General features: G+C 34.4%; 1 protein-coding gene across 1 annotated transcript in view; it reads left to right on the top strand.

The window, feature by feature from the left end:
• LOC111377686 (succinate dehydrogenase assembly factor 2, mitochondrial-like) overlaps positions 1-5,341 on the top strand; it is a 6,049-nt gene extending 708 nt beyond the window's left edge. The window contains exons 4-5 of the mRNA XM_023000815.1: positions 4,771-4,839; positions 4,937-5,341. Coding sequence (XP_022856583.1) covers positions 4,771-4,839; positions 4,937-5,083 — 216 coding nt within the window. The 3' untranslated portion in view covers positions 5,084-5,341. The remainder of the gene's footprint in view (positions 1-4,770; positions 4,840-4,936) is intronic.
• Positions 5,342-12,602: the final 7,261 nt, after the last annotated feature.

Raw genomic sequence — 12,602 nt, 5'->3', positions numbered from 1 at the left:
TTTTTCAGTATTTATGTTTTTATGGTATTTCCTTAAGTAATTCAAAGCTGTAATATGTTAAAAAGGAGATGTGAAATGGGGAGCAGGGCAAAAGAAACCTTCCCCGTTTATGGGTTCTTGATTGTTATGCTCAGTGAAACATTTTTTATGAAGAATTTTTTGAGCCTAGAACTTGATTCCTTGTCTTTGAATATTGAGACAATCAAACCTTAACATTTCTATTTCTGAATCATAATGAGTTGCGTCTTCAGTTTTAGGTGTTTGAATAAGTTTTGGTTGTCCTGATCATCAATTGCGAAAGAGACACTAGTGTAGACTGATGTTGATCATGTAAAAGCCAATCCAGTCGCAGAATATATTTGGCCTAGTAGTACTGATTCCAGGTGATTTTAAACAAGGGTCATCATGACTTGTGACATGGATGTTTAATATTTTGGCAGAATATGGATAGTTGCACTAGCATTTATACTTTACACAAGGGAAGCGAGTGTTTAAGATTTGATCTTCGCTGGATACATGCATTAGCATTTATACTTTCCACAGGGGGGTGAGGGATTAATATTTGATCTTTGCTATCAAAGTTCACGGAACCAAGGTTAATAGAATTCATTGTGCGAATAAGCTATTTCCCACTCCTTTAGCATGACAGAAGTTCAGTACAAAACTGCCACTCAAATTTGACTCATGAATTTAGGCACTACGCTTCTTTTCTCGCCTTTAAAGTTGCCAAAAATGAGAGAGTTTTGTTACGAGGAAGGTCTACTTGTGAAGTTACTTGCATTGACGTAATGTTATCTGTCACAACACATCACTTCAATTGGTGGAAAGAGATTGGGATTACAAACTGACTAGAAGTGGAACATAGTAAGATGGGGGCCGCAGGGGTATACTTCTTGAGATTACTGAGATGGATTCCAATTTGTTTCTCAGACGTGATAATTACATTAAGTTCATTTTTATATATTCACTTAGCACCCTAAGATCGAGTAGTTGAGTTTTATTACTAGAAAATAAATTTAATGTTTTTACTCTTTAAGTAAACTTACTTGGAAGTTTGTCTTTTAAGATTAGCCAAACATGCTGCCAGTGAGAGACAAATTAAGAAGGATAAAGATTTAGACATAGAAATGTAACAAAAAATCATATGGTTCTAGATTGGGGAATACACTGGCTGAATTTTCGCTTTGATGATGTCAAATGTGTAGGGTAATTTGAAGATTATTCACCTTTTCTCTTTCCCGTTATTACACAAACTTAAAGCATCAAGTATAAACTCTACAGATAAAAATAAGACCATACCACCAATAAAGAGTAGAGTTCTCTGCGTAACTCTCGTCCTGTCAACAGAACTCTTTCCTTTTGCTTCACTGTGACGTCTCTTGACTTCAAGCTTTTCTCTCTTATTCTTCTCCAACTCAAGCATTTGTTCCCTCGTCTTAATTCTCCTAGTTCTACCAGTATCATCTTATTCTGAAGTATCTTCCTCTGTCAAGATAAGGGATTGAGCTGACAGCAGTTGAATGTCCAGTTTCTCCTCTGTGGTTCTTGGCACAATGTCTTGTGGATTATCCTTGTCTAACAAAGGGTTTCTGAGTTGTTCTTGGAAGAATGGTCATTCAATGTTGATGAATCCACGTGACTTGGTTCATGGACTGACTAGTTTATTCTGTAGCATAACCAGCATTCTTTGATTCTTGAGGTAGAGCTACCAGCATAATCTTGATTATACCACCTAAATGGAGCGACTTTCCTTCGGTTTTAGGGTTTACGGTTCCAGTCATCCTTCTCCACTAACATCCGAGCGCTTTCATGGAAGGACCAAAGTTTCAAGAATTTCTGCCTGCAAGAAAAAGTATAGAACCTATGTTCTCAAAGTTTGACCACTTATAAACTGGCAGACCAATCTGTACTTCGGAGTCACCCAACAAAAGACTCCAAAGTTAAATTCAGTATTGGGCATGAATGTGAATCTAAACCATATCTGATCAGAAGATGGAACCTTCACGTAAATCCAGATTGTTCCATGTATAGAGAAACTCACTCCCAATGAGATAGGAACCTTCAATAATTAAAGATTAATCAGATCAGAAGAAAAATAAGCTTTTCAACAATTTGTTGCACCCCAATTGCCGATAAACACAAGCTGCACATTTACGTATGGTACCTGTATTTACGGAGTTATAGGAATTTTAGTGACCAAACTATCTTAACATATATCGTCATCTCTCTCTCTCTCTCTATGTGCACATACGTGTCTTCTTGGTAACTAATTCCCACCCGTGTTACATATGAAAATCTAGTGCTGTGATAAGTAGTTTTGAAGACAATTCTTCCTTAAATTTGCAGACAAGGTAGCTACACCTTTTCACTTATTTTTAAATTTAGGCCACTTGATTATATATGATTTTTGCAAGAGGCATAGCGAAGAAGTTTAATTAACCGTTTGTGGGTGTTCTGAAACATGAATGGAGCTTGTATGCAATTCTACGATATGTAATTATGTATTAGTTTCAAGAGATGATTAAATTATCTTTTGTAAGACTTCCAGGAATTGGTCAATATAAGTTTGGGTGGTCATATGCAACTTATTGATGAAGTATGACCAAATGATGACACCGAAATGATATCCTTAATTGCATAAATAAATTAAAAATTACAATAACTGACTCCTTTGTAATTGTTTAAGTTCTATGACGTCAAGGTAAAAACCGAAAAAAGAAGAAAAAATTATTTCCCTTTTTAAACATATTATCTTTGTACTGAATCTAAAGCATTTTTATCAGAATATCCTAAGTTGAGGAGCACATATGCTTCATATTCATGTTATACCTTCTATACAATTACTTTGTTCGATCTATTGTATTGGCCAAGTATGCAATCACATAATTATAGGAGAAGGGGAAATGAGAGAGAAGAAGAAGAGAAAGGAGGGAAAAGAGAAGAGGGGAATATAGGAAGGTGATAGAAAGGGGAGAAGAATTAGATAGACGGAAGCAGACTTTAAGGGAGAGAAAATATCTTTATCTCATTATCTAAATTGTTAGAATTGTAATGCATAAGCTTATCTATATATGGTTTAAACTAGTCATAATTTAAGTAGGAAAATACTATAAAATCTATGAAATTAAACACTAATTATGTTTCCTAAAATAAACATCAAAATTGAAAGCAAAAGTAAATAATTTCTCTACTAATATTTTCATAATTTCTTCTCGTCTTCGACAAGATAGACTACAACTTCTTAATTAAGGAGGACGATCTTTCTTCTTGATCAAATAAAGATAATAACCATAGAGGAAATAATTCTACTATATTGAAACAAAACGTTCATTTAAGTATAATGATCAGTCAAATAGATTATGCCCAATTGAGTGATCCATTTTTTCTATCATGTACAGTCTGTGGCATTTATCATGCAAACAAGCTCTTCTTTTCCTTGACTAGCAGCAGCTCCCGCTAAAGCATTTGTAACTTACTCTAGCCAGATGTACTACCGTTTTGAAAAATCACGCCAAAGAAAGTAGTAATCAGATATAAAAATTACTATAAAAGCATATATGCCTAAATTGTTTGTTAAATGCAAGCTCATACGTCTCATCATTGAAAACAATTTGTCCATTAAACTTGGCATTAAAATCAAAACAATACGGAGCTAAAGCAATATAACACTAATTAGTAGGCAACAACCAAATGTCTCAATAGGAAATGTGTGATAACGAATAATGATCTTGGAAAACAATGTGGCAATTCGGGGAGTATCAGGCAGTGGAGGTAAAGCCATATAAAGTCATCGTTGAAGTCGAACAAAAGAGTAGGCAAAAATAACTTCGGCATGAAATTGATGACATGTGGACTGTTTTAGCTTAGATGGCAACACCACAGATAATTCTCTTATCGCCATCAGAGATCTCAACAATAGAAACCTTGGAATCGTCCTCAAAAGTAACACAACTAGACCTGGGAAGTGACTGTGGGGACCAGGGTGGTAGACTTATCGTATGACATCCTTGACGAAGACAGAAGAATATGTACTAAAGGTTGCCTATTGGTAAGCGTCGTCTAAGAATTGTGGTGTGGGAATATCGTCATGTAAGATTTTAGGATTCAAACCATTGAGAAATCTAGACGTGATAACGTGGGGGAGTTTCATAAATGCTGCAACCGTGCAATAACTTTTCGAATTATACATTTTTTTAAAACGATCAAGGCTACAAACCAAACACTTCAACAAAAGTGAAGTTATGAAGATAGCAAGCCTACTGTAGACAAAATCATTGTCCAAGCATTCAGCGTTTCATGCAAGACCTGATTGGATTGCACCAGTGTGGCTCCTTGATTGGAATTGAGCTACAAAATTTTTTATTAATATTAATTTGTTGAGAATTAAGAACAATTATGAAAGAACTAATCTAATTCAAAAGTATACTTAACTGGTGAGTAGTCCCGGCTACAACAAAGAAAACGAAAAAGGGGGGAAAAATTGTATGAACAGTACCATCAATAGTTAAGTTTTTTTGGTGCAACTAACTATTAACAATCCGACAACAAAATTATTCTCTTGTTGCTGCCCCTTCTACCTCTTCGTTTTTTATTATGGATTTTTGGATCTTAAAATAAGCACTTCAAAATTGGAAACTAAATTAAATAACATCTTTACTAATATTCTGATTAATTATATACATCTGTTTTATTTTACTATGAGCAATATACAAATTATGATTTATGCATGTGATCGTCCATGTCTTGCATTATCCCTGCTCATACCTGCAGGAGAATCCAGATCTGTGGAAATGGCTGACTGGTCAGGAACAACCCCCGGATGTAGTAAACATAAATCCTGTAAGACATGTTTTAGAAACCAATTTTTCTGTATATCTCTCTCCCGATCAATGAGGACCATGACTTCTTTTGTGATATGACTTAATTTTCATCACAGGTATTTGTAGCTGTGCGAGACAAGGTTATGAACAACCTCAACAGCCATGCTTCTCCTGAGACTCGAGCAACTCCTGGGCGGCCTTGGGTAAGAGGTTGGGACGATTTCAAGAAAGGTCGAGATGCCCCTACAACTGGGAACCAGTAGTTGCATTTGGAGATGAAAATTTCAAAAATATCGTCATCTTCTGTAGGGTAGCCTGAATAATGTTGGGAAATTCATGTTGTGTAGTCATAGCTTATCCTTCCGTGGTACTCTGCAAAAATAATGTTTCAATGTCAAGCTTGTGAACTGTTAGTGAGCATTCAACAGATGTATTGACATTGAGTTAAAGTGTAAACGATGATATCTTTTTCTGTGCATTGATTTTGCTACAAAATAGTATAAGAAAATAATGTTAAATTCTACGGAGTGCTCGGTTATAGAAATTAAATTCTGCTGAAGTGCTTTGGTGGATTCATACTTCTGTAGCCAAAACTTGAAATATTTCTGGGGATCCTAATAGAAAAAATGCACAGAAACACCAAATTTATTATCAATCAAAGTAGAGATGGAAAATTGGTTGATACCATGCAGATAATAAGAAATTGGTTACATAACAAGCAAGAATTCAAGAAAATAGATTCTTGTCAGAGACTCGGAATTCAGAACAGGGAACAATTTTCTGAGCCACATGAAATTGGATGCAGTTGAGACTGGAGGCAGAGGGTACAAATTAGCCGTGCGTTTTGTTCGTAATCTGAAAAACATGAACACATACAAACATTCATATGTAGGCATTCGTTCTTTGAACTAGCAAAATGGCGTTGTCATATCAACAGATGTGAAGTTTGTAATTCAGAAGAAGGGAAAATGGGAACAAGGCAGGCATACGAATGGAGCAAAATGAACGAACGAATTGGTTCCCGTTTAGATGTCAACGTGAAGTTTATTTGGTGCGACTTTCAAATATGAAAAAGATAAAAATTAAGCTGTAGCTTGTTTTGATTTTCAGTGTGTGATGTTTTGATCATTTCAGATTTGGATATTCCGGTAAATTAATTATCCTTTGTGTTATGTGTCGGGTGCAAGTTTGTGCAGTGGGCTATGGAATGAATTGTTACTCCTTATGTTTTATTTATCCTGCTGAGTTGAACGCATTGCCCCAGTAATGGTATTAGCCATCCATCTATATTGTTTTTGTTGATATTGTAGCTGGGAGATTTGCTACAAAAAAGAAAAGAAAAAAGACATGGCTGACAATCAACCAACTTCGCCGTTGGAAACATTACATTAGTGATGCACGATTGACTGCTAGTAAGCTAGCATAACAAAGAAACAATGACTAAAATTATTGTTCAAAATCAATAAATTAGAAAGTGGAATAAAATTGGAAAATTTGAGTTTTGCCCATGCCACGGTCGGTCCTGAAAATTTATAGGCCCTAGACTATAAATTATCATGAGGCCCCTGCATATAATTTTTTTACAAGCATATTGGCATCAAACATGACCAAATTGAACAATTTCTAATGATAAGAAATATTATACCTTGTTACTCAACGTTTGATTGGTTCGAGAATCAATTTTCGATTTGAAGAAGTTTAATATAAAGATTTTATGAAAATCAGTGAGGTATATGGGGATGGTGCCTACTATTTATAATAAAAAATATCTTATACTTAAAAACAAAATTCAAAAGCAACAATAAATTGAAAGACATTATTGGTAGAAATGCCCCTACTTTATTTGCACTACCATAAAATATCTAATGTAAGAAAATTGAGGAAATTTCATAATAGTCATTTTTTGGGCTTCCAAAAACTTTTTGAGGCTCCATTATACCCTGAGGCGCAAGGCCACTAAGGAACCGGCCCTGGTCCATGCATAAGTACGCATGGCTGGAGCCTGCAGAAACTACCATGCATACACATGGATTATACAATGCGTACACATATAATTAAAAATTAGTCGTTGACTGATTTTTCAACTTTAAACTTGGTATCCTTTTGGATGAAAAATTGCCTCTTTTCATCATATTTTGGCACTATTTCGTGTAATATTGGTTGAGATCTATAAATAGGTGATTAATGATCAACGCGATACACATTTAACCACTTGAGATCAAATTCCATTCCACAAGAAAGATTAAAAACTCTACTCTTTCATATTCAAAACTCTATTTTGTGTTCTTGAGTTTTAAAGGAATTTGAATAGTGTTTAAGTGTATATTCCTTTTCAAAGCTCGATAAATCCTACAAACCATTTTTCAAGAAGTCCCTTTAAACAACAAACAATCCAAGAGGTAGGGGCGGAGATGGGGGAGGGCTCTACTGGGCTGTAGCCCAGTATTGCCCAAGCCCATATCCAAGAAAATGGAAGGAATGATCCATTAAAAATAGAAATTTAATCACTTAACCCACCATCAATCCAACAGCAGTCCAACAGCCAGTCCCAACCCAATATCACTATTATTTTGAGAAAAATAAGCCCATATGCCCAACACTTTGACCTTTTGTTTATAGTGTATATGTGCATATATATATTAATTTACTTTCATGTATTAAATTTTTTGTTATAGTGTTTCATAATTGAGTATATATAATTAACATTTTTTTGATCATGATATAATTAACATTTTTGTTATACATTAATTCATGTGTTTCTATTTTCAAACTTCTTGATCTACACACCCGATTTTTTTAGCTCGCACGGTCGTACTCGTGTGGTCCTTCAATTCATCGTCTTGAATACTAGTGATGAGATTTTCTTAGTTTAGTTACTTTTTGGAACAAAATGGATAATAGTTTTCTTGTTGATTGTATGAAACTTTACATCGAACGAGAATTTACTATGAATTTATATGTAGATTTATTATAGATGATTTTATGATGTAAAATCTTGTTAGGTGCAATTTTAGATAATGTTATATTATAACACACACACACACACACATATATATAGTTACATTTGAATTACATAAACTTTTTTAAAAAAAATGCCCCCTGAAGTCGAATTCGAGCACCATAGCCCCCCGCAGCGTATATTCCTGGCTCCGCCCCTGCTAAGAGGAGACGAATATTGTTTGAGGACAACGATTATGTGTTTAAAGCCTTTGAATTTTTTTTGAAGTTCTTGATTCTTATTTTTTTGTTTCTTCTTCTTTCCTCTTATTTGGAAGTATTATTCCCAACAAAAATGAATAAAGAAGAGTGCTTAGCATCTTTACCCTGTGTTGAATAGAACTCAAGAATCCCATCATCAATTTTAATGGAGTTGCATCTCGGCTAGCTGTTTTTTAACTGAGCTTCTCCATATATATTAGATAGGATTGCTGGGTTTCGAAATATGTAACATTCTTCCCGTTCAGTTCTCTTGGTACCGTTTCAAACATATTAGAATGAATTATTGATGTGGTAAGCTGCTTTTAGGAAATGGCAACTTCGTTTCGTTTATATTTGTGGTACTTTCATCCCTCCTTCCATACACAAGTGAATGATGTTGGAATAATTCCATCAATAATGCTAGTGGTACATCAGTCATTACCTAATGTTGTACCTAATGCTGACGTGGCGACAATATGAAGCCAAAATCTCGTGAAGTTTGAAAAACCGTGAAAAGGACAGAAACACCCTTACCAACTGCACCGACAAAACCACTTGCCTGACCCATTTCACACCACAATAATTTGAAGAGAAAAAATCAGGCGATTCGGAGATGATTCGGACCGTTGACGGCGAGCAAGTAGAACTGCACCGACAAAACCACTTGCCCACTTGAATGGAACCCTTTTCTCACCATTTGAAGAGAACAAATCAGGCGATTCGCACCATTCTCCACACGATTGAACTGGTCGGACCGTCAACGGCGAGCAAGTAGACTACTAACTACCAACAGCACGACAAGTACGAACTATTGTAAGGGCGTTTATCCTTTGTTATCCTCTTTTTGTACGAAAGGAGTTCGATCTAAAATCCATACATTTCTCGAATTTGACAGAACAACTCGCCCGTGTCTCCACCCGTTCTACAAAATCGATCTGGGCTTACCTTCGATGGCGAGCACTTGTGACTGCAGACTCAAGGTTTTTCTGAAGGACTGGGACTTCGGCACATTCCGGTAATTTCTTCAGAACTTCGGTTACCTTCGACGACGAGCACTTTGTTGTGTTTTAAGTTGATTTCAATTACTGGATTAAGAGCAGGAATGCTTGTATTTTTTTTGGGATTCGTCTTTTCTTTTGCAAGAAGCACTGTAATGGAACGGCTCAATTATTTTCTATATAAAGGCTATGTCTCCTCTCTTCTCTATATGTTTTATTGGTCTACTCCATTGATAGCTAATACTTTGTGAGGAGCAGGGAGGGGCAGATCTTGACTATTATTACAACTGTTATTCATATCAACAATGGCTTCCGCAGGTATGAATTCGTTTTATTATATTTAATTTTGGTGATTCTTGATTCTTAGCATGATTAAATTAAAATTCAACAATTGGTATCAGAGCAGCGTGTTAAGATCAGAATCCATAATTAAAACTAATTATTGTTTTAAACCTTTTTGTCCTTGCATTAAAAGGTTTCTGTGCATATAAAACGCAGTTGCAGCACCGCCGAGAAAACTTTTGACTACAAAGGCAGTAGCACCGGCAGGTGCAGCATGGACGGTATCCGATGCCGCAGAAGAAAAAAAAAATTTTGGACGTTTTCTGCAGTTAACGGGCAATGGGGGCTCTTGTTGTAAATAACTAATCTTCAAGCCCCTATTTGCAATTATCAGTTGGGGGTCATATTGTAATTACTTAAATAAGGACCTGCCATGCAATGTTAAATATGAAGGACCTAGTTTTCAGTTTCAATCTAGGGTTAATATGTAATTTTCAAAAGGTTATCAAATTTAAACTTTTAAAAGGTTTGACCCTAAAATTTCAATTTTGACCCAATTAAAATTTTATTTAAACTTGACCCGATTAAAATCATATATTGAATAAATAATAAAATTAATTGACGAGTTTTGTATTATTTCATTAAAATGTTATGTATTGCCATTATTTATGCATTAAATTTCATTTTGAAATTTTGTTGTCAATTTCGTCTCTCAATATTAATCATATATGGATTTCTTGTCTTTCATCAATTAATGATCATGATTTGTTACATAATTTTTGTTCTATCATTAAATTTTTCATGGGTTTTAAGACGATTCTTGTTTTTCCCACTATGAGAGAAATATTTTGAAACAAAAATGGGTGGTAGTTGTCAAAGTGGCACACTAATCATTATTTATTCGATTTTCTCTACAATAAAAATATATAATATTTTTTGCGCAACAATTTTGATTTATTGCATATAACATCTTGTCCAAAGGTGTTGTTATATGTGATATTTTTGGAAAATGCCATAAGGCAGGTAATGAACTTATTTTGGTTTAGAAATTTCCTTCTACCCACAGGTGTTGGTGTTTCGAAAATCAGTGTAATTTTGTTAAGTGGCTACATGATGTGTTTTAAGAGTATCTTATAGCATGTTATATTGTCGATCCAAAGGTGACTTTCTGATGATACACCTAGACTCTTACCGTAATAAAATTCATATTTTTCGATTTAAATTACGGATTATCTAATTAATAGCCCATATTAATTAGTTGGATATTACATCATTCATTTGATTGTATGCATTACGTTTGGATGATATTGATTGTGATATTTTATGTTTCCACAGTTTATAATACTTCATCTCTTTCGAATCAATTGTCTGCTATTTAAACTTTGACTGGGAATAACTATGTGAGATGGAAACAAGACGTAGAAATAGCACTTGATCTTTTGTGCTTGGATTTTGCAATGGAGAAAAAGCTTGAAAAATCCACAGGTAAGAGTACCATTGAATATGTAGCCGAGAATGAAAAGTGGGAAAGGGCTAACAAACTCTGTTTGAAAATCATTAAGCGATCAATATCTGATTCCATTCTAGGTGCCATCCCCGATAATGAAAATGTCAAAAGTTTTATGAATGCCATATGAGAAAAATTTATTAAGTCTGATAAAACCGAAACTAGGGATCTGATGGATAAATTGACATTTTTTGCCTTTCTTTAAGTGGACGAGATTTTGGCAAAATATCCTCAAAATCTCACATTAGGTACACCATTAGGTAAGTGCTAGTGTACCACTAGCATTATTGTAATTCCATATGTGAGCTTCACATTCGATTGTAAATTTTACGGGTTAGATGTATAGCTCATAATGATATTTATGATTGAGCCAAATTTGTTAAGTGATCAATTGGGCATTTTACACCTTACGGGTTGTAATTAATATGATGTGGTAATTTTAAGTATGTGGACCGAAAATAAAACCCTAATTAGAATTCTAGTCGTAATGGAACGACTCAATTATTTCCTATATATAAAGGCTAGGTCCCATCTCCTCTCCATATGTTTTATTGGCTTGCCCAATTAATAGCTAATGATTTTATGAGGACTAAGGAGGAGAAGATCTTGACTGCTATTACAACTACTATTCATATTAACAATGGCTTCCGTATGTATGAATTCGTTTCTATTAATTTACTGAATTGAGATTATCGATTTTTAACATGATTAAAACTAAATATTAACAATTGGTATCAGAGCCTCCATGTTAAGATCGAAATCCTTCATGAAACAAGAGAGGGGAGAAAAAAGGTTTTCATGTTTCTGTTCATATAATTTTTCCTTTGTACATATTTGTATAACACGATTCATCATTTAAACATCAAAAGAAATCCAAAACCCAATTTGCAAGACGACCCATTTCCTTCTTCTGCGGCAGAGATTTTGTCTTTATATGATTTTCTCCAAATGCATGGCTGTTTTTCTGCTCACTGTATTTAAATTAATATCACCCAAATTCAAATAAAATTCTGAAACCAAATCCCTAAACCCAATCTGTAAAAGACCATGTTGCAGCCGTCGGATGACAACCCCTACCGCAGCAAGGTTTTTGGAACACCACCATGAATGCAATTTTTTTTTCTTAATTTGTATATGTTGCATCTTGATGACCCATATTGCATTTTGAAGAACCTTGCCAATTTGAATCTTCAATTGAATTTGTGTGTGGGTTTTTGTCTATGGTGATTATCAAGAATTAAAAAAAAAAATTTTTTTTGATTGGTCGGTGGCAGCATGTTGCTGCCGCATGGGTTGCACTGCCGGCAGGAGTGGCGCCGGCGTAGGAAAGAAAAAAAATTTTCAATTCTGTAAAAAACTGACCAAAGGTAGATGGGGGCTTCTACCGAAAATAAGTAATCTTCAAACCCCCGTTTGCAATTATCAGTTGGGGGTCATATTGTAATTACTTAAATAAGTTCCTGTCATGCAATTTTAAATATGAAGGGCCTAGTTTTCAATTTCAATCCAGGGTTAATATGTAATTTTCAAAAGGGTATCATATTTAAACTTTTAACCCTAAGATTTCAATTTTGACCCTATTAAAATTATATATTGAATAAATAATAAAATTAATTGACGACTTTTGGATTATTTCATTAAAAGGATTATGCATTTAAATGTTGTCATTATTTACACGCTTAAATTTCAATTTTTGTATATATATATTGAAATATTGAAATTTATTGCCCATTTTGTCTCCAAATCACATATAAATTTGCCATTTATCGCTTAATGATTGCGAATTGTTACATAGTT

Source organism: Olea europaea, unplaced genomic scaffold (assembly GCF_002742605.1).
Source record: "Olea europaea var. sylvestris unplaced genomic scaffold, O_europaea_v1 scaffold1708, whole genome shotgun sequence".
NCBI lineage: Eukaryota > Viridiplantae > Streptophyta > Magnoliopsida > Lamiales > Oleaceae > Olea > Olea europaea.
This window is presented reverse-complemented; position numbering and strand designations above follow the sequence as displayed.